The following is a 26,831-nucleotide window of genomic DNA, read 5'->3' on the forward strand; positions in this document are numbered from 1 at the left end:
TGACCATCCGTGACAGGTTTCTTTTATTCCACCTCCTCTTCCGAACAGAAACACAGAATAATATTGCTTGGACAATTGAGTTTCCAATTGTGCTTCCAGTTTCAAATGGATCCCCTCAGTTGTCTGACACACTTTAAATGTGGGGAGGCCAATCTAACCCAGCATTCAATTGGTCCTGACAGTTATGAAAAAAAAAAAAATGTGTTTCATTCACATGTAAACAGTTTCACAACACAAAGGCTGTCCATTGGCCGGACCATGGCCGCAATGTTCCTTGTATGACCACTTCCCTGAGTCTCATCAACTGTTAAGTAGGTCTGTTTATTTTCCCTTGGCCAAACCATTACACAACATCTGAATGAGGAAATCATACGGTACACAGGGAGAAGAACCAAATAAATGTAGCTACCACCATGTGGGTGTTGCTGGGAGAGCAAGACCTGGGTCTTGTTTTGCAAAAGTCACAGCTGGTGAACACTGAGTAATACGTCTTCACTCCAAAACGGCAGTTGGTTGGAGGTTCAAACCACAGACAGCACAGAGAGACACAGGGCACATATTGGTGGCATGGTTCGGGCACAGGCGAGGGAGTTTTGGGGCACACTATGAGGGTTTTCACCTGTGGCTGCCCACTGGCATGTTGGACACCTACAGTGGAACTTGTTTATGTCATTCTGATGCTGCCTGACCCTCTGCCTGACACTCAGTTTGTCCAGCAGGCTTGCCGTCCGTCTGGGCATCTCTCCTGCTTGCCAGCTCCTTCAGCCCTTCCTGGATCTGCTCTTCAGCCTCTCTGTCTCCCAGGGCCTGAGCCAGAGCCAGGGCCTCGTGGAACAGCCTACTGGCCTCTTCCAGCTTGCCTGCAGCACACAAACACACTCTTTACCCCAACGGCAGAAGAGGGATTTCACAGGGAATGCTCTCTTCTGGATCAGTAGATTAGATTTGATTAGATTAGATTCAATTTATTGTCATTGCACAGAGTACAAGTACTGAGACAACGAAATGCAGTTTAGCATCCAACCAGAAGTGCAAAAAAGCAATAAAAGTGACTTACAGTACTTAGCTCCACAGACTCAGATGTAAACAGGTTGACAACATTCATCCATCTATCTATGCAAGATGACTAGACACCTTTTTTACCTTGATGCATCAGAATGCCAGCCAAGTTGTTCAGAAGCACGTGCTGGTCGGGGTGGCCGGCATCCTTGCCCAGCTGCATGGCCCTGTTTATGTGGCCGAGGGCTTCATCATGCTTGCCCTGAAGGTCCAGAATGGTGGCAAGATCACTCATCAGCACCAGAGTCTGAAACACAATGAGAGAGAGAGAGGGAGAGAGAGAGAGAGAGAGAGAGAGAGAGAGAGAGAGAGAGAGAGAGAGAGAGAGAGAGAGAGAGAGAGAGAGAGAGAGAGAAGCCACAAGTAGATACACTTTGTAAAGGTACCAAGCACAGCACACTCATACTGACACTGTCGTCCGGAGTCAGTCGCCTACAGGAACAGTTCCACCTTAAAATCATGCTAATTTCAATGAGTAGAAAGTGACACTTGAACATGGACAAATAGCAAGTGCATTAGAAGAACATGAATAGCAATGTGAACTAGTAGACAGTGAAGTAGTAGTCGTAGTAGTGGTGAACAAGTAGACAGTGAAGAAGTAGTCGTAGTAGTAGTGAACTAGTAGACAGTGAAGTAGTAGTCGTAGTAGTAGTGAACTAGCAGACAGTGAAGTAGTAGTCGTAGTAGTAGTGAACTAGTAGACAGTGAAGTAGTAGTTATAATAGTGGTGAACTAGTAGACAGTGAAGTAGTAGTCGTAGTATTAGTGAACTATAAGACAGTGAAGTGAAGTCGTAGTAGTAGTGAACTAGAAGACAGTGAAGTAGTAGTCGTAGTATTAGTGAACTATAAGACAGTGACTAAAACCAAATGTTGGAGTAAATGGGTGCTGCACCTGTGGGTGTGACTCTCCCTGCTCCTCTGAACAGATCTGCAGGGCGCGGCGGTAGTCAGTAGTGGCCTCAGTAAGCCGATGGGAGACTGCCAGGTAGCGCGCTCTGGCGTCCAGACACAGACCCAGCAGCAGCCGTGTGTCCTTCCTCTCCTCGTCTGCCAGGACAGGAAAACAACACCACAGCGACCGCCAACTGTCAGTCATTTCCTACAGCAGGCCTTGTTGGATGCAATGTCAGGTTACAAATGGTGGTTTGGGGGGGGGGGGGGGGGGGGGGCTGACACTGGGAATGAAAGGGGGATAGGCTCACTGATCTCAAAAAGAAAGTTTCTTTTTGAGATCAGTGGGATAGGCTGCATAGAGTGGAGTACCTGATAACTCCTCTAGGGGGAGCTCCTTGTGTTTCGCAATCTTGCCCTCCAGAGATTCTGTACAAAACTGGAACCCATGCTCTGCCAATTCATTCCTAGCAAAGATATTTGGGACAAGACACTAGATGTACATACTTTATATGAATAAGCTCCGCCAAAAATGTAGATATAAATACAATACATGTTTAACATAGTTATGTGTTATATATACACAAACTTTACACCCTAAACTGGACAAAAAATAACTAAAAACAAAGCCATCTTACTTTTATTTATAAGACCATGGCAACGGTGGCTGTGCGCTTACTTGTTCTGAGAGGCATATATGCTTGCCAGCTTCAAGGACATCTCAATGACTGCATTGTGATCCTGACCATAGAGAGCGTTTGGAGACAAACACAATTACAAAAAAATCCTTACAAGGTTTCCCCAAACAATATCCCACCCAGAAAAGAAGAGAACAAGAATGATGACGGGGAAAGACATCCACGTCATAAGCTAAAGCACACGGCCATCGTGGTTCTCTTCTCACCTGAGGCGTTCCCCCAGAGAGCATGAAACTCATGGCTGCCTTGAAGAGTTTCTCGGCCTATCAACAGGGAGAGAAAAGTACAACAGTCAGTGGGACCAGCTCCAATCCTACTGCAGGGTCAAAGGTTAAAGCGACCGATACGAGACACATCACTCTTACTCACATTGGTCAGCTGACCTTGAACAAAGGCGAGGTTTGCCATCTGTCAAGGTTTAAGAGAGAAGAGTATCAGACCATACAACCAACTCTATGACTGTTTTTAAAGAGTGAAGGCAGAAAGGTGTTGATTCTGTAGAGAGCTACAGGAGATCAATGTCAGAGTGAAAGGAGATGGACTTACCAGACTGTATGTGTAGATGATGGCCTGTGTGTTATGAGTCTGATGAGCCAGTCTTATGGCCTGATGCAAGAAGCCACTGGCTGCGTCCAACTCGTCCCGCATCATACTGAGCTGAGAACACCCAAACCAATTGAATTAGACTTGTCTTTTCTGAAAAAATTCTTAAAAAAATGATTAATGGCATATACTACTTAATGTTCCCTGACACCATGTAACACCCTTTGAAGTGTATCAGGGGAACCTTTGTTTGACATTAGACTTTTCAGTATAGGCTACCTTAAACATCCATATAAAGCCTTGTATCAAAAGAGGTGACAGTTTATCATATCATATTTTGTCCCATCTTCCAACATATGTTATGACGTATGGGCTGATATGGCTTTGGTAGCCTACCAGTTTTCCAAGGCAAAACAACAGAAGGCAGATAAACCAGCCCTAGGTACAGATTGTTACATTTAGTTTCTGATACCCGTGAATCTCATAGAGAAACTAAAAGATATGTTTTCACACAGTTTACTAGTCAGTTTAAAACTGGTCACCCACAACTACGTCTCTATATTGACGTTAAAGGCTCCAATAACATGACGCATGGCGTAGAGTTGTTATGCCATGATGGTCGCTACCTTGGCTTTTTTCAGTAGTAAAACGATTTCATCCTCTGCCTTCTGCGCCTCATCTCTCTCATCGTCAGCCTTGCCGAAGAAGGAGAAAGCTGCTTCAAAAATAACACCAGTAATGAATGTTACAGTCACCATACAAGTAGCCACAAGTGGAGGATTGACAGTTCATTGCTTACACCCACTAGCGTTTCATTCTGCAACATGTTCCTGTAGCCTGCATTATGTCATACCCATAACTTCGGTTTGCAGCTGTCAAATTTGTAATCAAAAGACCAACTTACCAACAGCACCCCATAATACATTCCGCTTGCTGAATGTATGTCCATTTTGGCTTTCCTCGTTTGCGGTGCTACTGATACAACGCCGGAATGACCTTCTGCTCACAGCGCTTCTCCACGTCAAGGACGAAGAAATATTCGCTGTTTGCCCATTAATCAGTTCCCTTATAGCGAGCAGTAAATTGCTCTTGCATAAAATAGGCCTACTCGACGTTTCCAAAACACAGGAATTAAATCGAGATAAGTGTGATAGCAGAAGACGATAGCTAATGGGAAGCGCCATATTTCATGTAGAGCTTCTCTGGAGATACCACGTGATATCTCTTAAAGCGACACATACAGTAACTGGGTTAGTGACCATAAGAAGACATCTTTTTTTTTGCCTTTTGTTTACTTTAAACCTTTATCTACTCTTCGTAACTTTTTCTCTCAATAAGGGACCATGTCTGAGTTTACAAAAAGTAACAAATACTACCGATTTAAACAATTCTTAATGACCAATAGGTCCGACCCTAATCTCATCTTAAAGTTCAACAATTTAATTTCTATGCTTAAATTAATTATATGCATATCTTTCCTCTATTGTGTGACTTTAGATCATGGGTCGGGAACCTATGGCTCGCGAGCCACCACTGGCTCTTTTGCTGACGGCCGGGGCTCTTGGACGAAATGGGTTGGAGAAAAAAAACGTGTAATCAAGGGATCAGCCTAGGCCTAGTAGAAGGCTTAAATAACAGTCAATACTAGTTATATTAAAATGACAAGGCTTCGTGGCAAATACGTAGGTCTATCTGAGTTATTTAATATAACTTTCCACCTCACTTGACTCCGTAACCATAGCCTGCAAAATATTGTTACATTCGCGGCTGGTTACCATGCCAATATCTAACAAAATCACAGATTTCCCTACATTTCCGTCAACGAGAAAACTTCCATTGTTAAAGTTGATAGGCTAGAGAAAAATATCGAAAAGGAAAAAAACTAATTGTGCATCCCTGGTGTTTCTATCGGCTATTTCGAAATAGAAGTTGCCGACGTGACCTCGTCTGGCATCTGGGTGGGCAAGTTCAAATCAGTGAACGATCAGCTGGAAGGAATCGCTCGTCAGCGAGCACAGCTTGCGAGCAAACACAAGTGGACTGACATGGGAAAGCTTCCATCTCAAGACAAACTGCTTCTAATAACTTGGAATGAACTGCCCATTACATAACGCACATTGCAATATGTTAGTATTGCCGTGTTACCCATGTTCGGTTCCACTTATGCATGCGAGAAATCTTTCTCACATATGAAAAATATAAAGACGAACCTGCGCTTGCGTTTAAACGACGAAAGCCTCAATGCTTGCATGAAGCTTCACCTCACATATGTGCCAGACTACAAGGCCATCAGCAAGTCTATGCAGCACCAGAAGTCGCATTAATCTCTGGTAGGCCTAATGTTCAATTTCGAGTGTTGTGTTGTCAACGTTGTTAACTTCATGTCGTTGTTACGCCGTTGTTAACTTCTGTCATTTCCCAAAGCCATTTACATTTCAAGTTACTAGTACAATAACTTTTAAAACTAGTAGAAAATGTATTTTAAAAACTCTGTTGATTAAAAGTAACTGTTAGTTAAATATCCAAACCCCTTCTTGTAACTGTCTTTTTGTGGCTCTTCTGAGATTAAAAAAAAAAAAAATGGTAAAAGTGGCTCTCCAGGCAAAAAAGGTTCCCGACCCCTGCTTTAGATAAACGTGTACATGCCAACAAACCTGTGGCCTCTGTCCATCACAGTAAGCAAAAATGACAAGGACACGGTTTTTCATCGTTGAAGCATTCTTTTATTTCACCACAGTACCAATGGATACAAAAGGGCCCCTACAAAAATAGTTTCCCACGTCCAACATATCGATGTGTTCAGGACCTGGTGAAATAGACCAGACTGCTTCCATTGTACTCGGGATCATACTGCCCAGGTCTGGTGTAGCCTAGGGCACACTAGAACAACACACTTCATGCACTAGTCTCGGGAACTACACACTGATGGTCTGGTTGACTTAGTGCAGAGACTAAGAGGGGAAAAAATAAGATGTTCAACCCCACACACACACACTGCACATTTATATAGGGAGACCTGCACAACAGACAAAGTACATTTGTTCATTACGAGCTCTGAAGAGAAGTTTTAACAAAATATTACTCTCAACCCACATTTGGAATGGATTTTAAAATACGATTTTACACCTGCCCTTAGTCTTAGAGACCCCAAAGGAAGTAATAAAAGTTAGACCAATGTTTATATGCATGTAGGAACTCAAGGAGATAAGATGAACCCTTCAAAGTCAGACACATACACTTTCTGCCATAAATGCGGCACATAAAACAAGATCGTCTGCCTTATTTCTCTCTGTGAGCAGCATACCAAACCAGCAAGTCGCTGATATCACGGTTTTAACCTCACTGCTGCATAATCCAACATCCCACAAAGAAATTACAGGAATAAAGGTATACATACATTTTGGTAAAGGAGAAGAGCACTAAAAATGTCCATATTGAATGTTGCTGTAATGAATCATTAATGCATAAACCATTAGGCGGAGCTGTAACGAGTGTATCTTAAGACCAAAGGTCTACATGATCTTAAATGTGATGATACATGTGATGAGTAATGTTGCTAGGCAATCACATGACCAGTCCATAGCGTTCTGATTGGATGGTTCGACGAGCTGCCCACTGGTGATCCAGATAAATATTAGTTGCCCATATAATTCAATTCAATATTATTTATATAGCAGTAGAACAATAAAATTGTCTCAAGGCGCTTTACAGATCCCAGAGCCTGGACCCCCTCAGTAATCATCACCTTAAGACGACTGGGGGAGTCCCACTAGGCTAGACCACTGAGCTGTCGCTCACTTGCACAGGCATACTGCAGGTGTGAATGAACTGCAGTGAGCCAGTGAACAGGGGCCCTCTGTATTGGCAGGGAATGTAATAGCAAAGCACTCACTGGATATCAATCTAAGAGCCCAAAGCCACAGAGCAAAGGGCATATTACAGAAGTAGCCCTTACATTTGAATTTGTGGCATCTACAGCAACATTAGACCAATATGTCGGAAAAATACTCTTGAATACACGATAATCATAAAACAGCTTCTTCAACCCACCTCTGACTCTGGAATAATTACATGATCAGGTTCAAATGAATCAGCTGCATCTCTATTTTTGTTTTTAAAACACCTCAAAACTATTCTGTAGAATGGTACATACCATAAGAAATAATCAAGTTCACATTTAAAAAAACTAATTCAAAAGTTCTTGATTAATGCAAAAAACATTCACAGTTAGGTAGTGTACAGTACTACTTTAAAGTAACCCCCATTGGTCAGAGCAGACACACTCTTTCACACACACCACACTTTAAGATAATTACCTAGCCATGCTCTAAGTGACATCATGGGGGGGGGGTCGTGTCTACTGGCCAGAACAAATGGACTAGGTCTTAGTACTCCGCTGAGTACAATTTTAACAACAAGGTCTGCATGCAAGGCAAGGCAAGGCTTGGACAGGTTTTTATTGCTCTACGGACAACACTTTTGTCAAAGACGTCCACGAACACGTGATGCTAATCTGAAGGTGTCAGTGGTGTACTTCACTCGTACTCATTGCAGAACTTCCCTCTTTGGGAGCTATAGAGTGTCCCGGTAACGGTGCAAACCCATGCCACCGTTGTGAGCGACGCGATCTCTAAACCCAATGCATTTCAATGGGAGCCAATCCATTGTGACGTAAATTAGCGATCTGAGCGACGCGTCCGTTGAAAATTCGAACATGTTGAAACTTATGCAAATGAGGAGCGATATTTCCCGGCAGCAGCCAATGAGATTGTTTGGTGTCGTCTTTGACAGTTGGACTGTATGCTATTTCCACACGCTACACCACGCCCACTCAAAGCGATGGAAGTCGCTCACAACGGTGGCATGGGTTTGTACCGTAAAACAATCTGAAGGCCATCTGAGAGGAATACTGTCAGTTCCCCTCTAAATTTCACTTAGAGGCGAATATATATTTAGTTTCATGTATTCCCTTAAGTATACCTACTTTACAGTGAATTTCAATCAAGTGTGATTAATGTACATTTAATGTACATTTAAGGTACAGTAAGTAGTGTGTAGTTTGATTTGTATCTAACAAGCTCGAATGCACATCTTCCGCAAAAGCTTCTGTTAACCAGGCTTACTAAACAGCCTGTGCAGCACTATAGAATTATTCCTTCCTTAAGTTTACACTTCGCACCCATCAGAAGCAAAGAGAAGTTCCAAGTGAAGGATTAGGCTGGGTGGAGAGGGTTAGCTGTGGCTTTCTAGGCAGTTCTACACTCATTTGCATACTGTGGTTTTTAATATCAATTCAGTCTCACCTGACTTGTCAGGAAAGCAGCGTTGTATTTCAGGTCTGTTCGCATCTAACTGCCTTTGTATCTGCTCCTGTTCTCAGTGTGGTGGCCGAACTACCGGCAACACCCACTCTTACTGTGACTGAAAGCACCCTCAAGCAAGGAGTGACTGCACTTGAAACAAGTGGGGTTTGTTCATTGGTTGCTTCAGATGTCATTTGGTATTGAGTATTTCTGAGCTAGCATACACACCCTCCCTAACTGAACAGCTTAACTGACAAGCAACTGCATGCTGGGCTTGTAAAATATTTGCAGCAAGTTGCCCCCTGATACTGTTGACTTTGGTGATTCCTGGATGTTTAATACAAATGGAGGGATAAGCTTTACACTCCATTCTAAATGACAACTAGCTTCTGTTCCCCTGTTATTCAAACCCATTGTGATTGTCTTAAGGACAGTAGAGTTTAGGGGTTTGCACGTGTGACAGTGTGAGTATGTCTGTGCGATTCTGTGTGTGTGTGTGTGTGTGTGTGTGTGTGTGTGCGTTATAAAGCCCAGCTACACGTTCCCATAAAAAGCCTGCTTTGCTTGAGCCTTATAAACATGACTCAGCCTTGCTAACATAGGAATAAACACACACACACACACACACACACACACACACACACACACACACACAGCAAGAGATAACACAGAACTGAAGCAAACTGTTATTCATAATTCCAGCACACCACAGAACATCAAAGGTGCATGAGGCTGAAGACCATCCAGCATTCAGGGAGCCAAAAAAGTGAGTTTGTGTGTGTGTCTGTGTGTGTCTGTGTGTGTGTCTGTGTGTGTCTGTGTGTGTGTGTGTGTGTTTAGAGGGGTCAGAAGACAGGTCAAGGCTGGAGGCGTCAGGTGAGGCTCACTCACGGCTCCCAAAGAGCTGAAGCAGAAAGAAGAAGATGTAGACGATGTCCATGTAGAGGCAGAGGGCGCCGAACACGTGCTCCTCCGGGCTCAGCGAGTAGCGCCGGTTCCCCATCAGCAGCTGCACGTCAAACGCCAGGAACTACACCCAGGAAAACACAACACAACACAACACAACACCACTTGTGTATGTGTGAGAAACGAGTGTGTGCACAACACCAGCGGCAGAGGAAGAGTGTGTGAAAGTGAACAGTAAACTAAACTAAGACGGCACCAACACTGATTATGGGCAATTCCATGCCAATTTTCAATCTTTTCCGCAATGGCAACATACTGCACACATGTTTGTTCTAATGTAATTCACTTTCTATGAAGTATAAGATCATATAATTATAGTATAATAATATATCTAAATTCAAAGAGGTGAATTTCATCGGTATTACCAGTGTGAAGACCAAGGCGCCCAGTCCAGCATATGCTGTCTGCAACCAGGGTATCTGTGAAAAGGATGTACAAATTACATCGAGTGTGTACTGTAAATTTGTCGTTTTATGAAAACATTTGAAAGTTAAGAACATAATTTCAGGGGCTGTGGAGTGTTTGAGATTGGAGGGGAGTGCAGACAGACTCACATATCCGAAGGGAGCAGTGAAGAGGAGAAGCAGGCCTGTCACCAACAGCACCATCATGAGGGAGAACAGCAGGCCGTGACAGGAGGTGAAGTCAACCTGCAGTCAACACACACACACACACACACACACACATACACACAAACACACACACACACACGCACACAACCAGCACCACACACTAAACACAGCGCAATCATACTGGGTGTCACATGACAGCAGAGTGGCGGTGTTCTATCCGCTGTGATGTGTTTATGTCCACACATTCTTTCTCCATGTGTGACTTACGTTAGCACAAAAAGACTATAGATCTTCACACAGGTCGTTATAATATATATATATATATTAAAATGTAATTTTCCATAATGTAGATCCTAACTGAAACTGCACACCAGAAAGCACACTTTCTGAGGATTCAAGCATTAATCATTTCTATAAAAATGATGATGGGGAAAAGACTGTGAGGAATTTTAAGCGTTTTCACTCTGGTGCAACAAAATAACTGCACATTTCTTGTCCTCCTAAGGGCTATCTGGCCAATCACTTTCATTGTGATCAACCATGCAGTATGGAGTCTGGTTGGGCTAACTCACCCTGGTCTGGAAACAGAAGAGAGTGACGCCTAGACAGACCAAAGCCGTGATGCCCACGCACAGCATTACCACTTTAGTGTTATGGTAGCTATGGAAACAGAGGGGACACAGGGGTACAGCTCAGCAGGCAAATAGATTTGAACTCAATCTCTTATATGCACGCGCACAGACACACACACACACTGAGCTTACCTGGCCAGCATGCCTGCCATGTAGGACATCGCAAGAGTCTGTAGCAGTGGAAAGAGATAACATTATGTGGGTGTATACAATTTTGCTACGTAAAGATAAGAATTCACTTGTACAGATAACATAAACAACAATATTAGATGCATTAATAACACAACAACCAAACTACAACCAGTGAAGAAGACTAATTAACTTACAAAGATGCCAAGCAGGATGAGATTGGTCGGGTATTGTCGCCTAAAGGGGACAGACCAGAGACGAGACAGAGCCTTAGTACAGTGTCAACGCGCTGAGTTGAAAGTTTTGTAATCAACACTCGCACACGCACACGCACACGCACACGCACACGCACACACACAGACACACTAACTAAACACGGTAATACTACAGTTAAAAATTAAGACAGTCGTTAAGCCCTCTGTAATCAATCACTAGCCAAATCTCATAAGGGTCTGCATTATGACAAGAGACTAGAGGAGAGAGGATGATCTTTCTGTCCAGCCTCTCCTGCAGACCCCTGAGTGGCCTTAAAGGAACTACACTAGGAAAAGGAAAAGAGTCTTGCTTTTACCGGGCACTCGTGCTGCACACCAGCACCAGATAAGTCCCCATGAACATCATGCTGGGGGGAGAGAAAAACCAGTGAGAGCAAAGAACCACTTGGGCATTCTCAAAAGGACTAATGATGTGAACGAAAGGGGCTGAGTACTTACTATGATGCCAGGTAAACAACACGATTGTACTGCACAAATTGCCGAACCGGTTCACTGCAGGGAGAAGAGAGGGAAAGGTTTTTTTAGTTTTTCGAGATCCATGTAGGTCAAACTCTCTTTTTAGTAAACGCCAAAGAAAGCCTGCTTATGAATGTGCCTCTCACCAGAATGTAAAGAGGGCAACAACACCAAATGTCACCAAAAGCTGCACCATGAGAATGCTGAACACCTGTAAATAAAAAAACACACACCATGAACACTGTGAGTTCAAGGGGCTGCTAGACATCAAATAACATTAACAAGAAATGTACCATGATCATGACCTTCACATTCAAACAAAGGGTGCTGTTACTATGACTGCCACATATTTTCTTGGATGTACAAGAAGATGAAAAGATTCTTTTTTGTAAACCCTCAATAATAACCTTTCTGATGAACATGCGGCGGACATTTTTGTCCTCCCAGCTGCTTCCGCCAAGGCCTTCAAAGCTGTCACTGGAGCTGGGGTCAGAGAAGGGGGATGACATGTCTGACGCATAGGGGTTGGTGTAGCCAGGACCTAATAGAGAAGGAGCAAAAGATGTGGATGTGTGTGGAAGAAGATTCAAAAAGTGGCACATGGAGTTCGGGTCGTGTGATTAACATGGTCCGTTACAATGTGCCAGTCATTAAACCAAATGACCTACTGTGACCGTTGTGCACGTAGGCCCAGCCGGGGTGCATGGCGGGAGGCGGTGGCATCATGCCTGGAGGAGGTACTCCATAGGGAGGGCAGGAGATCCCAGCCTCCTTATCCCCAGCTGTGGCTTCTGCATAACTTGGCGGAGCTGCTGGTAAACTCATTGTCAAGCAGTTCTGATGTCTAAAGAGAGGAAACAGCTGCTGCACACAAGTAACCTGTTTTAAAAACAAAAGCAGACCAAAAAAAAACAATGCAGACATCAAAACAACTTTCCCCTCACTCTTGTGGCTGCAACATAGGTTATCTGGTGGCGGACACGGGATATAAATACTGTCTAACGATCGATGTCTGTCGAGTGCCATTCTCCCAGTTAGTATGCCCTCACATGCCAGAAAAAAATGCTAGGTGGACTGTACAGTGGAGTTGATATCAAATAGTAGGCTATAATAACGTTACCACATAAAATGAACATCATTTAGTACGCGTAATGTGTCATTAGTCTATTTATTGTGTGAATGTTTATTTTTTAGATACCGACATTGTAGGAAAAAATGACACATGGGGAACAACAGCAGTCACCTATAAAGAATAAAATAAACAATGCGACCGATTCGGAGGACATTGGCTTTCACGCCTATATTCGTTGCTGCTACTAGGCAGAACCTTCTCTTTTCTCAACGGCTAGCTAGCAGAACGTTGCTAGTAAGTACGTTTTAAAAAGAACGGCTGCTCTTCCTTGATGTAACTAGTACATAACTTAAGGTCTACCTGATCAAATACATTATCCAACGTTAGCTGACGTCTTTCAAAGTGGGGGCGAAGCTAGCAAACACTAGCTAATGTTGTTAGCTAACGTTCCAGCTAGCCATAGCAATGATTCACAGAAGAGGGGATTAACTAGGTTTGCACACCACAACATTTTTTATTGAGTATCTTATCTGCCGCTGACCTGATACACAACAAAATATTTACAATCGCAGGCTTACTGCTACCGGCACAGCTAGTTATTTTCTTTCGTCATGCAACATCCCTGAATAATGTATCTTTACCTGCAACAGTGACAGCAGATGACAGCCTTTGTGCTAACCCAAAACACAACCCGACAACCATCACCGTCTGTGCTGTGACGTACTACACTCACAGGCAAACCTCTCCAGTGCGGGGAGCGAGCTAGCTAGAGATTGGTGCCCCTCGTCAGGATTCTCCAGGATGTATAATACCTCATGCCCCAGTAAATTTGTCTCAGGAAGATGTTTTTTCCCCATCTGTTCGCTTACAGTGGTAGAGGAATTTTGGTAAATGCATTTACATTTTGATTTTTAAGAACTCACAAACTCATGCATTATTATTATTATATACAAATTATAAAAATGGTGTTTGGATTTTACATGCTCACCTTGTCAATTCAAATTACCTGCAAACTTCAGTGGCCTAAACTGAAACAAAAGTAAAAGTAGACTTGCGCTTTTTGTGATCTAATTGTTTTGTTTCTAATTGTTCTGATGTTTTATTTTATTGTGATTTAATTGTACAGCACTTTGGTCAGCGTGAGCTGTTTTTAAATGTGCTTTTTAAATACATTTGACTTGACTTGACAATGGGCACGAAAGTGGAAAAATATGTTCATGAATCCATTCGGAATCGCCTCGAAATGTAATGATCATTCCCTCGCGGGTGCTACAATCCTGCAGTTTCATTTAAAATCGCAGTTTTTGCATAATCCTGCTGACCCGAACCCAAAACATAACCTTCTTGGTGGTAATAGACATTACGCACACTCTGACAAAAAGGAAGTTACGTCACAAAGTGGGAAATTCAAACTTCTGAAACACTGCCACGGAAGAGCGAGCAAAAGGTAGGAAGATAATGTGCAGTTTGATAACACGACACAGTGATATTTTTATAAGTTAAGCATAACTAAACTTCTAAAAACAGCTACACTGTTAACTGCTTACTTAGGCGTAGTTAATGTCATAGTCAATGTGAGTTAACAAACTGACTCACATTGACTATGACATATGGTCGTCAGCTACCGCCACACTAGCCAGCTTTGCAGCTAGCATTATTGTACCGTTAACTGCTCTCGAAAGAGGATATATTCGCTAGCATTAGTTATTTCATTCATTTGCCAGGGAATGCCAGGCAACTTTGTTTTTGCTTATGTATGTTTATAACACAACCACTTTGCCCATTTTGAAGTTTAATGTGCTAGCTAGCTAACTATCAAGCAAGACTGGGTTATAAAGTTAAATATTAACTAACAATATTGCCACTTCCCCACACTACTAAACGTTAATCGAACGAGTAATTGTTAATTCATGAATTTCGTCTTGTGCCTTGTTGTACAGTTTGGAATATGCCTTCAGACGACACTGCGGACCTGTTAAACTACTATGAAGTTTATGACACCATTGGTTCAGGTAAAAACGTTCAAGTGTATTTCATGCTGAGTTGCTGTTGACTATCCATTGCGAGATACAGTATGTTAACTGGGTACCTGGCTGGAACATTGCAGGTGGCTTTGCCAAGGTCAAGCTTGGCCGCCACATCCTGACAGGAGAGAAAGTTGCCATTAAAATTATGGAGAAGAAGGACCTTGGGGTGAGTTGGATAGTAGATAGATATTTCCGATTTTGCTTGAGCTTTGTGCAGGTTTTATGTTCTCGGGAGGATACTTACTCACCACAGTCCAAGATGTACTTGCTGGTCAGCTTTCCCTCTGTTGTTTCCAGGATGATTTGCCTCGTGTGAAGACTGAAATTGAAGCCATGAAAAACCTGAGTCATCAACATGTGTGCCGTCTTTACCATGTCATCGAGACTCTCAGCAGGATCTATATGGTGCTGGAGGTATGCTGGTGTTTCATTTAGGGTTAAGCTAATTGAATGTTGAGGGAGAAATTAGGCCATTTGATGGCCAGTGCATATAACTTCAGTGTGCCTGTCAAACCAGTCATTTAAGTCAGGTAGTGGGGAGCGGGGCATGTTGTCAACCTTTTCAGTTTTTCTCACAATGACAGCAAATGATGCATCATCTTGGGGAGACTTCTTTACCAAATGAGAGGCCTTGGGCACATATTTCGTATTCATTGTATTGTCATAATATTTCAGTGCAAAATTATTACGCGTTTACTTGAGTGTGCACTTGTGGCAACTTGGTTCGTAAGTGGGTACGTTGTCACATTGGTTTATAAAGCAAATAAGAACGCATAATTAATTGTGAACGTACTTAAGTAAATATAAAAGTAATCAATAATTTATTTGAAGAATTATGCCAAATCAGGGCTGCCTGTAAAAAGAACGTTGGCAGACTAAATCTATTACAAAGACCTATGATCTGCCAGCAAAGTCATCATTCAGGCAAAACATAATGGCTTCTCCTGAGGTAACCTATATGCAGAACGGGCCATCATGCTGCATCTCCCACACTGAACCTGAAACCCTAGAGCCTTCATCTCCCTCACTAAACCTGAACCCTACAGTCTTCTTTGGCCAGCTGTTTGAAAATAATTAAACACAGACAAGGCAGAAGCACTTGTTCTCGTCTGATGATGAGTTGTTTGTTTGATATAATATAATGTAATGTTTAGTGTTAGTAATGGGCAATGCTTTGTTGCCCTCTTTCTTTCCAAAACTCAGCTTGGACACTTTCTCCCTTTCTGCACTGGCCTTTTCTTTCTCTGCCCACATAAGCAATGAAGTAAATGTCTGCTGATTGGTGTACCCTACTGGTTGCATCTCCAATTCAGGGGAGAAAGCCTCCATGGCCTTTCAAAATTCAACAGAACCAACGTGACAACTTTCCCCAAACTCATTTATTGCATTATATTAGGTCTAAATCTAAAGGTTCGCTACAATTAAGACTGTAGTGAAAGCATCAAATCACACACTACTAACATTTCTAATCATATTTAATCAATACTTTGGAAGGGATAGGGTGGAAATATTGTGCTAAGATCAGTTTCAGGTGACCTTGATTAAAGGTAAACAAGATATTGACTGTCACACAATGTAGCTACCGGTATTTCATATTTGAGATTGCTTGTAGTTTTGGTGAAATCACCAGTTTGACAACATACCCAGCTCTCCGCTCCAAGTGTTTTCAATACAATGCCAACATTTTGTATGTCAGAATATAATTTGGTATCAAGCTAACGGTTTGACAGCCCACTTATCTAACTACCTATCTAAACTTGGGTCAATTTACTATGAAGTATCTGTTATATTTGGCATATTATCTTCAGTTAACTATAATTAAAACAGTTTATTCATTAATTATACTTATATCTGTTGCTCTTTCTCATCCAACTGTGTCTTGTTTCCATCTCTTTTCTATGTGCACCTTCGTGTTCACATCCTTTCACACACATTGACTGAAGTATTGTCCCGGTGGGGAGCTCTTTGATTACATCATTGCCAAAGATCGCTTGTCGGAGGATGAGACGCGTGTGTTCTTCCGGCAGATTGTCTCTGCACTTGCGTACGTCCACAGCAAGGGCTACGCTCACAGAGATCTGAAACCGGTGAGTCAGTCGGTTGCTAATGCTATTATTTGAAAGGTTTTTTCAGTTGTTGTTTTATTTTTTTTTATTTTTTTTTACAATAAAAATCTTGTTGAACCACAGGAAAACCTGCTCATTGATGAAGATCACAACCTTAAGCTGATCGATTTCGGTCTGTGTGCTAAACCCAAGGTATTGTGAACTCAATTAATTATGTCTTCAACTGAATTTGAGTGCTATTATTTATAATGAACACATGATCTGTTTAATGAGTAGATAGTTGAGTGTTATGGACTAGGGCTGACAGAGCTGGTTGTTGGTTGTATGGTTAAAGGGAGGGCTGGGTGATGAGCTGATGACCTGCTGTGGAAGCCCAGCCTATGCTGCCCCGGAACTCATCCAAGGCAAATCATATATGGGCTCTGAGGTGAGTGTGTAACCCTCTTGTCTGAAGGCAGGAAAAGCCTCTGCATTGATTCTGTGTTATTCTTCTGTTCTCTGTAGATATGTCATAGGTCTTCCTTTTTTGGGTAATCTGCCATAGGAACATGTACTACCACACATTTTATTTATTCATTAAGATTTATTTTTGGGCTTATAGCCTTTATTCAGATAGCACAGTGACGGTTTGGACAGGAAATAAGTTGGAGAGAAGAGGTGGTGAGTGGGATGAGGAAATGGCCGCGGGTCGGATTATAACTATGTCCCCGTGGGCGTTCAATCCCGTATATGGTCGGGGGCTACAGCTTGCGCCACAGCTAACACACCTTTTAGTAGAACAAGTGACATTATACCAACAATTTTGCCTTTGTGTTGATTGTGTAGGCTGACGTGTGGAGCATGGGGGTGCTGCTGTACGCCCTGATGTGTGGGTATCTCCCCTTTGATGATGACAACTGCATGGCCCTGTACCGAAAAATCACTGTAAGGCCTTTTGCTTGAAATACGCTGTGTATAATGTCCAGGCCTCGGTTGTGAATGCGTGAACATTGACACTCTCCTTCTCTCTCTCTCTCTCTCTCTCTCTCTCTCTCTCTCTCTCTCTCTCGCTCTCTCTCTCTTGCTCTCAGAGGGGTAAATATAGTAATCCTCCCTGGCTTTCACCTGCCAGCATCCTACTCCTCAATCAGATGATGCAGGTATTATAAATGCATTGGTGTCAGTGTTTATTCTGTGTAATTTACCTCCCAGATCTTCAACCCTGTTATGTTTGTGTATCTGAGTGTGCATGTTGTATGTTTTATGGTGTAGCTGTAAAGCGCTATTCCTGCATTTGTCCTGTAGGTGGACCCCAAGCGCCGTCTGACAGTGAGGCAGCTTCTGACTCACCCGTGGGTGATGACCGGCTACAGCAGCCCGGTGGAATGGCACAGCAGGCGACCAGTAAGATCACTCAAATGCATTTTGGTGTTTTATCAGTCCACTGCTCCTAGATTTAAAAACCTATACACATTATTTTGAAATGATTTGGTATTCATATTCACATCCTGATTATTAATGTAGTGTTCAATAATATGTGTAGTGTAGTTCTATTGACCTGGCCTGTCTGTTCTCTGAAGATCATGTAGCTGTCTGTATATATTGTGAAGTTTCTGAGTGACTTATGCATTTCCTCCACTGTGTGTTGGGTCAGTTGGGTCATTTAGATGATGACTGCATCACAGAGATGGCTGTTCACATGAAGCGCTCCAGACAAAGCATCATTCAGCTCGTGTCTGAGGTACTCTTTCCCAAACACCCCCCCCCCCCCCCCCCCCCCCCAGTGATGATGTAAATGATTTGGTTTCAAATGAACACTAGATGGCAGCAGCTAATTTCCTTACAGCTGCCCATCACAAATGTCATTGGTCCATGTCTTGTCTGATTGTCAGTTGTTATTCTCATTCCGTGCGTGTGTGTAGTGGAAGTATGATCAGACCACCGTCACATATCTGCTGCTGCTGGCCAAGAAGCAGAGTGGTCGACCTGTACGCCTCAGGCAAGACGTATATGCCCAAGAGATCCTCTTTTCACCTATGCAAGATACCAGGGTAAGAGTAAATATATATATGCCCAAGAGATCCTCTTTTCACTTATGCAAGATACCAGGGTAAGAGAAAAGAACTTTCAGTTTCCCTCTGTGTTTGTTTTCAGTGTCTCCTCACCTCCCTCCTGTAATATGTACCCCAGTAAACAGAATTCTGCTGGACAACAGTTCCACCAATCTCGGTGTCTGTTCTTTGCTGTAACTAGTGGTGTTTGTCTTAGGAAAATGACCAGGTGCAGGTGTCAAAGGTGGTCTGTGGTCTGTGTCTAAGGCTTTGTGTGACTCTTCTCTCTTCAGACCAAGGAAAACCTTCAATTCAGTGAGGAGGAGGATTACGCTGAGCCCATGGTGCTGGGTACTTATGTTCCTGGCTGGAATGAGCTGGACAAGCAGTGGATCACCCTCACGCCCAACAATACTCAAAAGACGCACACGCCGCAACACACGGTCAGGGCTTGTTTCCCAGACGCTGCCTTGCAGCATGTTCTACTGCTCTCTTTAGTCTTCTCTCACCTGATTTCTTCTTTCTTGGTCTCTTAGACTTCTGTTTATTTTCTGCTTTCCTGCAACTATTTTCACAAAATGTATCAGTTTATTGTCCGTATGTGTTTGAGATCAGATCTTTATTATTTTTCATGGTAATTATTCTTTCTTTCTTGCTTGCTTTTAGGGGGTCATTAGTCACTCAGCAGAGAAGAGGCGGGGTGACCGAGTTTACTCCCCCAGAGACAAGTCCCGCCCCCGCAGACAGGAGAGACATGATGGGACCAGAGAGAATAAGGAAAACATGGCCGTGCCCAATCACAGCGGAGACGTGTTTGCTCTACCTGCCCCAAGAACCCCTGTCATCGGCAAGAAGAGCCGCTCAAAGAATGCTGCCTCCACCCCAAACAGTTGCTACAGTAACCCAGGTGCCGACATGGGTGAGTATAGTGAGCGACACAGACACAGAAATCGAGTGTACGGTAGCTAGCATTTGGTGGAGTCAAGGTATAATGGTATAATGGTATTTAGAAATCCCGTAAGTATGATTTACAATACTGTTTTTTTGTGTGTGTAATCTTTATACACAAATGCTGCCTTTTTTATGTGTCATTTTCATACACAAATACTGCCTTTATCGTGTACCCCGGTGAGGAAGGTATGCAAATATAGGTATGCCTAAGCGTAGTGGTAGCACAACACCAGACAGGCTCCTGAGAGCACAGGCAGAGTCCATTCTCTGGCCCTGTCAGCGGTCATCATTACCAATGAATCACACACACGCATTTGCAAATAAATTGTATTTCCTAATCAGGGCAAATGAATGGAGTGTTTTTCTATGAGGAGTTGAGTGATATTTCCTGATGTGGTGTTCATTAGGGAGCTGTTTATGATGATGATCACTGGCATCTCAGGTGTGCACACTTTTCCAATTATGAGAATGAAACAGCACAGCGCATTGCATGTGAGTGGGAGGGGAAGCAATTATGCATTTTATCATGAAACGGTGAAATATGTAATGACTTGTTTAATTTCTACCTGATAAGCTTTTTTTTTTCTCTGGAGGTAATGTCATATTTCACCAAGAGACTACTGAGGTAGAGAGATACTCACTCCTCTGGCAATACGAGGGACAATAAGATGGCAGCACTGGAGAGTATTGGCAGTGAAAGGAGTCTGTTTCATTACCTTTCAGCAAATACTCACATACATTCTCAGAAGGTTCTTGATGAAGAGGCATACCTGCATCTGGGTCTGCCCTGACACGAGTGATCTTATTAAATAGTAGACAGGTATTATGTCTTACATGGTGTCGTTTATACAGAATGTAATTAAGACCAGATCTAATTCATTTAGATCATTTGTTCATGGTTTGATTGTCAGGGTTTCCTGGACTGTACAGTGCTAGTAATGTAGTTCACGTTGATGTGAAGTGGTCATCTAGCTCCAAGCTGAAAGAATCTTTCAAATCAGTCATAATTCAGAAGAGGGCTTTCCAGGAATTTCGCTATATAGAAAGTGGTTTAAAATAAATAAAAAAAAGTAATTTAAATCTTGTCATTTGAAGATGCACACAGGTCTTATACATTAAACATACTTTGATAAGGACAGAAATATTGAAATCATTGTGTGCGTTTCGAGTTGTTTCTCTTTCATTCTTATCTAATTTAACACTTGAGGGAGGGATTGGCAGTGCTTCTTTTTTTTTTTTTTTTTACTGCAGCCTCTCCACTGATGTAGTGCAGACAATGTCAGATCCTGATGGGCTGGAATCGTCAGGTTCAGAGACAAGAGTTCAGGATGTCTGAAGAGTGACCAGTGATTTGTGTCCTCATAGGCAGCCTCCGACAGCACTGTCTGGAGAAATGCACTGGGGATTTGTTTGTTTGTGTGTGTGTGTGTGTGTGTGTGTGTGTGTGTGTGTGCGTGTGTGTGTGTGTGTGTGTGTGTGTGTGTGTGTGTGTGTGTGTGTGTGTGTTTAGGGCCCCACGCTCATGCTGACAGGTGTATGTGTCACTGCAGAGATGTATTGTATGGTGACACATGTTCCTTGTGAATGCTTGTGTGTGTAGGCAGTGCCAGTAAAGACCAGTCTCGGGGGAGAGCACAGGACCAGCGGCTTCACACCACAGAACTAGAGGCCCTTACACTCAGCCCAGAGAGGAGGTGAGGACAAATACCACACATCCATGAATAAGATAATACACATAAACCAGCCACAATTAGAGGGGCCATTCACTTTGAGACATCACATAGACCAGTCACATATAGAGGGGGCATTCACTTTGATACAATCCGATCATCAATCAGAAGTTTAATCTCTTCTACTAGAAGAGTTTAGAGGCAATTTAACAGTCGAAAAGAGAATTTTCCATTAAAGGCAGACTACAAATGTTTAAAGCTTAATATGTACCAGCTGCATTGGTAGCTTGTTATGGTTCAGCCTTATGTTCATTGGTTACATTAATTTAAACACACTAAATATTTCATAATGACAGTCAGACATTTTTACTAAACAAAAAACTGAAATATGACATTGACAAGTATTCAGACCCTTTGCTATGAGGCCTCAAATGTAGTTCAGGTGCCTCCCATTCTCTTTCTCATCTTTGAGATGTTTCTACACTTTGATTGGAGTCCATGTGTGGTTAATGAAGTTAATTGGACATGATTTGGGAGGCGCTCACCTGTCTATATGAGGTCTAGCAGCTGATTGCAGAGATCAGAGAAAAGATTGTGTCAAGGCACAGATCTGGGGAAGGCTACAACAAATGATGCTAAATTGAAGGTTCCCAGGAGAACAGTGGCATCCATTATTCTAAAAGGGAATAAGGTTTTGGAACAACCATGATTCTTACTAGAGCTGTCCCAAGCCCAGCCAATCAGAACAATCAGGGGAGTGGGGCCATGGTAAGACAGATGACCAAGATTCCGATGCTCGTTCTGTCTGAGCTCCAGAAATCCTGTGAGGAGATGGAAGAAACAAGCAGTCAACACCTGGTTTTGGCTTTATGGCAGAGTCGGAAGCCTCTCTTCAGTAAAAGACACAAGAAAGTCTTCTTGGAGTGAGGGCTGGGTGATATGGCTAAAAAGCTTATATCTCATTATGCTGATGATAAATGGCAATACACAATTTATTATAAAAAGGAAAAAAACCTAACAGACTATAATGTTTGAACATCAGTATTTATTTGCAATAAAAAAAAAAGTTAAAACACAATGCGGTCCTTTATCTAAATAGTTGCTTTCTATTGAAATAAAAAAAAAAACACATCATATCATATGCAATCACAACTTTGAAAGACGATCGCACATGAAACTAAAATATTTTAATTTGATGCAATCAAAAACTGTCAAACTGTTGGGCGTAAACCGTAAACATGAAAAGAAACTAAAGTTTGGCTTGAGTCACCCCTGTAGAAATGTACCATTATAGCGTTTAAATGCACACTTTTCAAGCATTTTGAGACAAAAAGGACCACAGAAATACCTAATTTGTATAGGCTCAACAAGAAGTAACAGCCTGCAAACTAAACAAGATTATTACTGCAGTGGCACTACGAGATGATCAAATCTCATGCATTGTGTATTTGCCGGTATCAGCACATCGTGGTTTGGGCATACAGATCTGCCCCAGCTAAGTGAATTACTTCTCTTTTTACAGGTTGCCAACATTTACTTACACCAAACATATCTGTAGATGGGCTCTGGCTTAATCCTCGCCGGTTGTTTCCAATGTATTGCGTCCTCCTCGTACCAATAGAACAATTTGATTGGCTGGTCACCATGATATGTCTGACAATAACGGAGGGTGAACCGTGATTGGATCATGAAAAATGTTGAAGCATGGTGGTGGCAGCATCATGCTGAGGGTTTTTTCAGCAGAAGGGACTGAGTTACTGGTCAGGGTTGAGGGAAAGCTGAATGAAGCATGAACAGATATATTTAATGAAAACCTGGTCCAGAGCGCTCAGGACCTCAGACTGGGCCAAAGGTTCACCTTCCAACAGGACAATTTTATTTAAAAATAATAAAAGGTGCTGGATGCATCAAACTTTTTGTATATGGTAGTTATGTAGTTATCCAGCAAATAGAGAAATAGAGATTATGTTCTACAAATCATAGGTGGTCTTTTAATAAAAATGTTCCTCTCTACTGCAACTTCAACCGTTTTATCTCCTATATCCCCTGGGCGTCATGGCAACACGTTATCTAGCCATTCCCTCAGGATTCAGTCTCTTTGTTCTTAAAGGAAAGAGTGAACATTCCCAAAGCTTTCTAGATAATAGAAGTGTTCCTGCTTTAAAAACTAAACCCCTGCATCTTCCTCTTCCAGATCACGCTCACTGGACATGGCTGGTTGCCAGAGTGACAGTGCTCAGAAGCGGAAGGGAGGAAAGGTGTTTGGCAGTTTGGAGCGCGGGCTGGATAAGGTCATCACCATGCTCACTCCCAGCAAGAAGAGGGGACTTCGTGACGGCCCCCGCAGGATCAAGGTGGGCCTCATCTCCCCTCCTCTCAGCGCTGCTCCTCACTGATCTGGCGTGTGTGTGTGTGTGTGTGTGTGTGTCTGCAGCTCAGGCCTGCATGTGTGACCCACTGTGCCCCTCTCCCCCACAGGCCCAGTATAACGTCACCTTAACCAGCCAGACCAGTGCTGACCAGGTGCTCAACCAGATCCTCCGCATTCTTCCAGTCAAAAATGTGGACTTCAAACAGAAAGGGTAGGAATGTTTTTTTTTTATTATTATTTCTTTCTCTCTAATATCCATTCATTCATTCCCACTTTCTGACAGTATCTCTTGGCTCATTAATTTCCCCATCTTTAGGGACAAAAATGATGTGGTTAGAGAAAATACAAACATTGAGTTAGTTCTAACCACCAGCACTGTTCTCACGTGTGTGAGGGTCAGTCTAATAGTCATCAAACCAATGCCCCACAGTAGAAATGCTCTGGTATGTTTTTATAGTACAGCACAAGACAACTGGGGAACGTGAGCAGCTCTATTGCAGTCTGATCACCACACTCGCCATTATCCCCGTCCCCCGCACATTCTCTCCTCGTGCTCTCAGCACTGTGTGTGGTTCCATCCATCAACTAGAAACCGGCAAAATTATTCCCAACCTGATATGCTTTTTAAAAATGATTATTATTTATTTATTTACAAAAAAGTGCGGTTGCTTGTGTAATGATTGGTGGTGTAATGCTTTATTACATACATTTGGGCATTCTTTTGGCTAGGCTAAACCTCTCCTAACAAGAACAGAATGCCCTCTGGCACACCATGGCTAAGCCTACCTGGAGCATTCACAACATCCCTTTGGTCAAACACATGCAGCATAAACACTGAACATTCTCCTTAATTTGACAAGAATATAAGGCAGTTAAGACTCTAGTTATCCTGTAGGGATATTAAAGAATAATAGGCTATAAGGCAGTTTAAACTAGTTATCCTGTAGGGATATTAAAGAATAATAGGCTATAAGGCAGTTTAGACTCTAGTTATCCAGTAGGGATATAAAAGAATAATAGGCTATAAGGCAGTTTAGACTCTAGTTATCCTGCAGGGATATTAAAGAATAATAGGCTATAAGGCAGTTTAGACTCTAGTTATCCTGCAGGGATATAAAAGAATAATAGGCTATAAGGCAGTTTAGACTCTAGTTATCCTGCAGGGATATTAAAGAATAATAGGCTATAAGGCAGTTTAGACTCTAGTTATCCTGCAGGGATATAAAAGAATAATAGGCTATAAGGCAGTTTAGACTCTAGTTATCCTGCAGGGATATAAAAGAATAATAGGCTATAAGGCAGTTTAGACTCTAGTTATCCTGCAGGGATATTAAAGAATAATAGGCTATAAGGCAGTTTAGACTCTAGTTATCCTGCAGGGATATAAAAGAATAATAGGCTATAAGGCAGTTTAGACTCTAGTTATCCTGCAGGGATATAAAAGAATAATAGGCTATAAGGCAGTTTAGACTCTAGTTATCCTGCAGGGATATAAAAGAATAATAGGCTATAAGGCAGTTTAAACTAGTTATCCTGCAGGGATATAAAAGAATAATAGGCTATAAGGCAGTTTAGACTCTAGTTATCCTGCAGGGATATAAAAGAATAATAGGCTATAAGGCAGTTTAAACTAGTTATCCTGCAGGGATATAAAAGAATAATAGGCTATAAGGCAGTTTAAACTAGTTATCCTGCAGGGATATAATGACAGTTGTATGTTTGCAACCATGCATGTGACTGTCAGCTCATTTTTACTGGGCTCCTTATCAATAGGTCCTCAGTCAACGTTCATAATTATCCCTCAACACTGCTGTCATCTTTGCCTGTAACTTCCACAAATACTTCACACAGGTTCATCTCTTCTCGTGCAGTTGTTTCATTTCATCTGATCCGCCTGCAAACGACCTGAATATCGCTAGAAGTATTTTAGTTTGACTCGTAAGTGCAGGACAGGTATTTTGTGGACACCCACTCATTTTGGATCAGCCCACACAAGTGGGTGCCTTCACATCTTGGCGTTACTTCAATATGACACCTGGATATTTACATTGTATTATTCTTAATTTCATCTTGGCTTATTGGCCTTTGGCCTAACTTTGGCCTTTTTTTTCAGCGAAAAGTGTGAAATCTAATGCTACACATTTTCTGTCAAACATAGTCCCCATTATCAGCCACAACAGTCTGTTGATGGACATTTTTGTTTTGAATCCATTTACACAAAGAAGTGTCAGGAAGACGAATTGTACATATGACATGTACTGTATGGTGCGTCACTCCCAGTTTCCCCTTAAACCATGGCAACACTCAACCCTGCTTCTGTGTTCTCTCCTCTCCCTCTCCTCTCCCTCTCTCTCCCTCTCCCTCCCTCTCTCTCTCTCTCCCTCTCTCTCTCTCTCCCTCGCCCTCTCCCTCTCTCCTCTCCCTCTCTCCCAACCCCATCAGGTACACTCTAAAGTGCAGGACCCACTCCGACTACGGGAAGGTAACGCTGCACTTTGAGCTGGAGGTGTGTCTGCTCCAGAAGCCTGAGGTAGTGGGCATCCTGCGGCAGAGGCTGAAGGGGGATGCCTGGGTCTACAAACGCCTGGTCGGCGACATTCTGTCCTCCATCAGTGTCTGACCACTGCCTGTCCTCTCTCCCGAATCTAAATGCATTATTATCCAGCTTCAACACTCTCCTCCAGGGCTGCAGTTGCTCTTTAAAGGCCTAGACTGTGAGTGCTGGCTCCAAAAAGAGATTGAGATATTGAGAGACCCGGAGTGTTCCATTGTATTCTATGTGTTCTTTCTCCTGTGTAATGCACAACCCAGAGCTCTAAACCAGCCCGTGGTACCCTGTTTTGAAGTAATTTGATCTCTTTTTGTAGTAACTATTTTATAAATATGCACATGTAGTTACCACATAGTTTTCATTCATCCTGTAAATCATGTTAAGTCATTTTACTATTCTTTCACTAATTCTTCCAACTTTGTTTCATTTATTGATTTGTGTTACATTTTGGATTTTGTGGATACTTTGTGAAGAATAAAAATGTGTACAGTTCCTTGAAGTTGTGTGTTGTATCTGGTCTGAGTCATTAACAACAACAATTCCTCTTATGTCATGTATTGGATTAAT

The 26,831-nt window shown here is 42.4% G+C and overlaps 3 protein-coding genes across 4 annotated transcripts; 1 reads left to right on the forward strand and 2 right to left on the reverse strand.

The window, feature by feature from the left end:
- On the reverse strand, positions 1 to 4,383 carry ttc19 (tetratricopeptide repeat domain 19). Of its 2 annotated transcripts, none has more exons than XM_080859076.1 (10): positions 4,098 to 4,383; positions 3,820 to 3,908; positions 3,197 to 3,307; positions 3,020 to 3,058; positions 2,857 to 2,913; positions 2,632 to 2,693; positions 2,325 to 2,419; positions 1,954 to 2,108; positions 1,144 to 1,306; positions 1 to 860 (listed from the first exon to the last, which is right to left on the reverse strand). In XM_080859076.1, the coding sequence occupies exons 1-10, from the start codon at positions 4,375 to 4,377 to the stop codon at positions 670 to 672; spliced, it is 1,242 nt and encodes a 413-aa protein (XP_080715202.1). In that variant the 5' UTR covers positions 4,378 to 4,383; the 3' UTR covers positions 1 to 669. The 2 variants fall into 2 exon arrangements, with proteins under 2 accessions (XP_080715202.1, XP_080715201.1); XM_080859075.1 differs by having other exon boundaries at positions 3,820 to 3,911.
- Positions 4,384 to 5,893: 1,510 nt separating this feature from the next.
- Positions 5,894 to 13,314, reverse strand: faim2a (Fas apoptotic inhibitory molecule 2a). Its single transcript, XM_080859078.1, has 12 exons — positions 13,240 to 13,314; positions 12,195 to 12,405; positions 11,934 to 12,067; positions 11,673 to 11,737; positions 11,509 to 11,562; positions 11,367 to 11,417; positions 10,993 to 11,032; positions 10,799 to 10,836; positions 10,607 to 10,694; positions 10,017 to 10,112; positions 9,828 to 9,881; positions 5,894 to 9,526 (listed from the first exon to the last, which is right to left on the reverse strand). Exons 2-12 carry the CDS (start codon positions 12,349 to 12,351, stop codon positions 9,380 to 9,382), a joined length of 924 nt encoding a protein of 307 aa, XP_080715204.1. The 5' UTR covers positions 12,352 to 12,405; positions 13,240 to 13,314; the 3' UTR covers positions 5,894 to 9,379.
- A 1,232-nt stretch (positions 13,315 to 14,546) lies between these two features.
- On the forward strand, positions 14,547 to 26,333 carry melk (maternal embryonic leucine zipper kinase; the record flags this gene model as incomplete). Its single annotated transcript, XM_080859074.1, has 17 exons — positions 14,547 to 14,610; positions 14,706 to 14,791; positions 14,923 to 15,039; positions 16,569 to 16,712; positions 16,815 to 16,883; positions 17,026 to 17,118; positions 17,517 to 17,615; positions 17,762 to 17,830; positions 17,976 to 18,074; positions 18,325 to 18,411; positions 18,593 to 18,721; positions 19,015 to 19,164; positions 19,388 to 19,644; positions 21,277 to 21,366; positions 23,537 to 23,696; positions 23,821 to 23,924; positions 26,156 to 26,333. The coding sequence occupies 17 exons, from the start codon at positions 14,547 to 14,549 to the stop codon at positions 26,331 to 26,333; spliced, it is 1,995 nt and encodes a 664-aa protein (XP_080715200.1).
- Between the last annotated feature and the right edge of the window lie 498 nt (positions 26,334 to 26,831).

This window comes from Sprattus sprattus (assembly GCF_963457725.1).
Source record: "Sprattus sprattus genome assembly, chromosome: 20".
Classification (NCBI taxonomy): domain Eukaryota; kingdom Metazoa; phylum Chordata; class Actinopteri; order Clupeiformes; family Clupeidae; genus Sprattus; species Sprattus sprattus.

Excerpts from the sequence above, each read along its gene's own strand:
- faim2a (XM_080859078.1), bottom strand. The coding sequence starts at position 12,351 with ATGAGTTTACCAGCAGCTCCGCCAAGTTATGCAGAAGCCACAGCTGGG. Across the intron at positions 12,068-12,194 it reads CTACGTGCACAACGGTCACA|GTCCTGGCTACACCAACCCC; the intron begins GTAGGTCATTTG and ends CTTCTCTATTAG. Across the intron at positions 11,033-11,366 it reads GTGTGCAGCACGAGTGCCCG|GCGACAATACCCGACCAATC; the intron begins GTAAAAGCAAGA and ends TGTCCCCTTTAG.
- ttc19 (XM_080859075.1), bottom strand. The coding sequence starts at position 4,377 with ATGGCGCTTCCCATTAGCTATCGTCTTCTGCTATCACACTTATCTCGA. Across the intron at positions 3,308-3,819 it reads TACTACTGAAAAAAGCCAAG|CTCAGTATGATGCGGGACGA; the intron begins GTAGCGACCATC and ends GGGTGTTCTCAG. Across the intron at positions 2,694-2,856 it reads TCTCTGGGGGAACGCCTCAG|GATCACAATGCAGTCATTGA; the intron begins GTGAGAAGAGAA and ends CTCTATGGTCAG.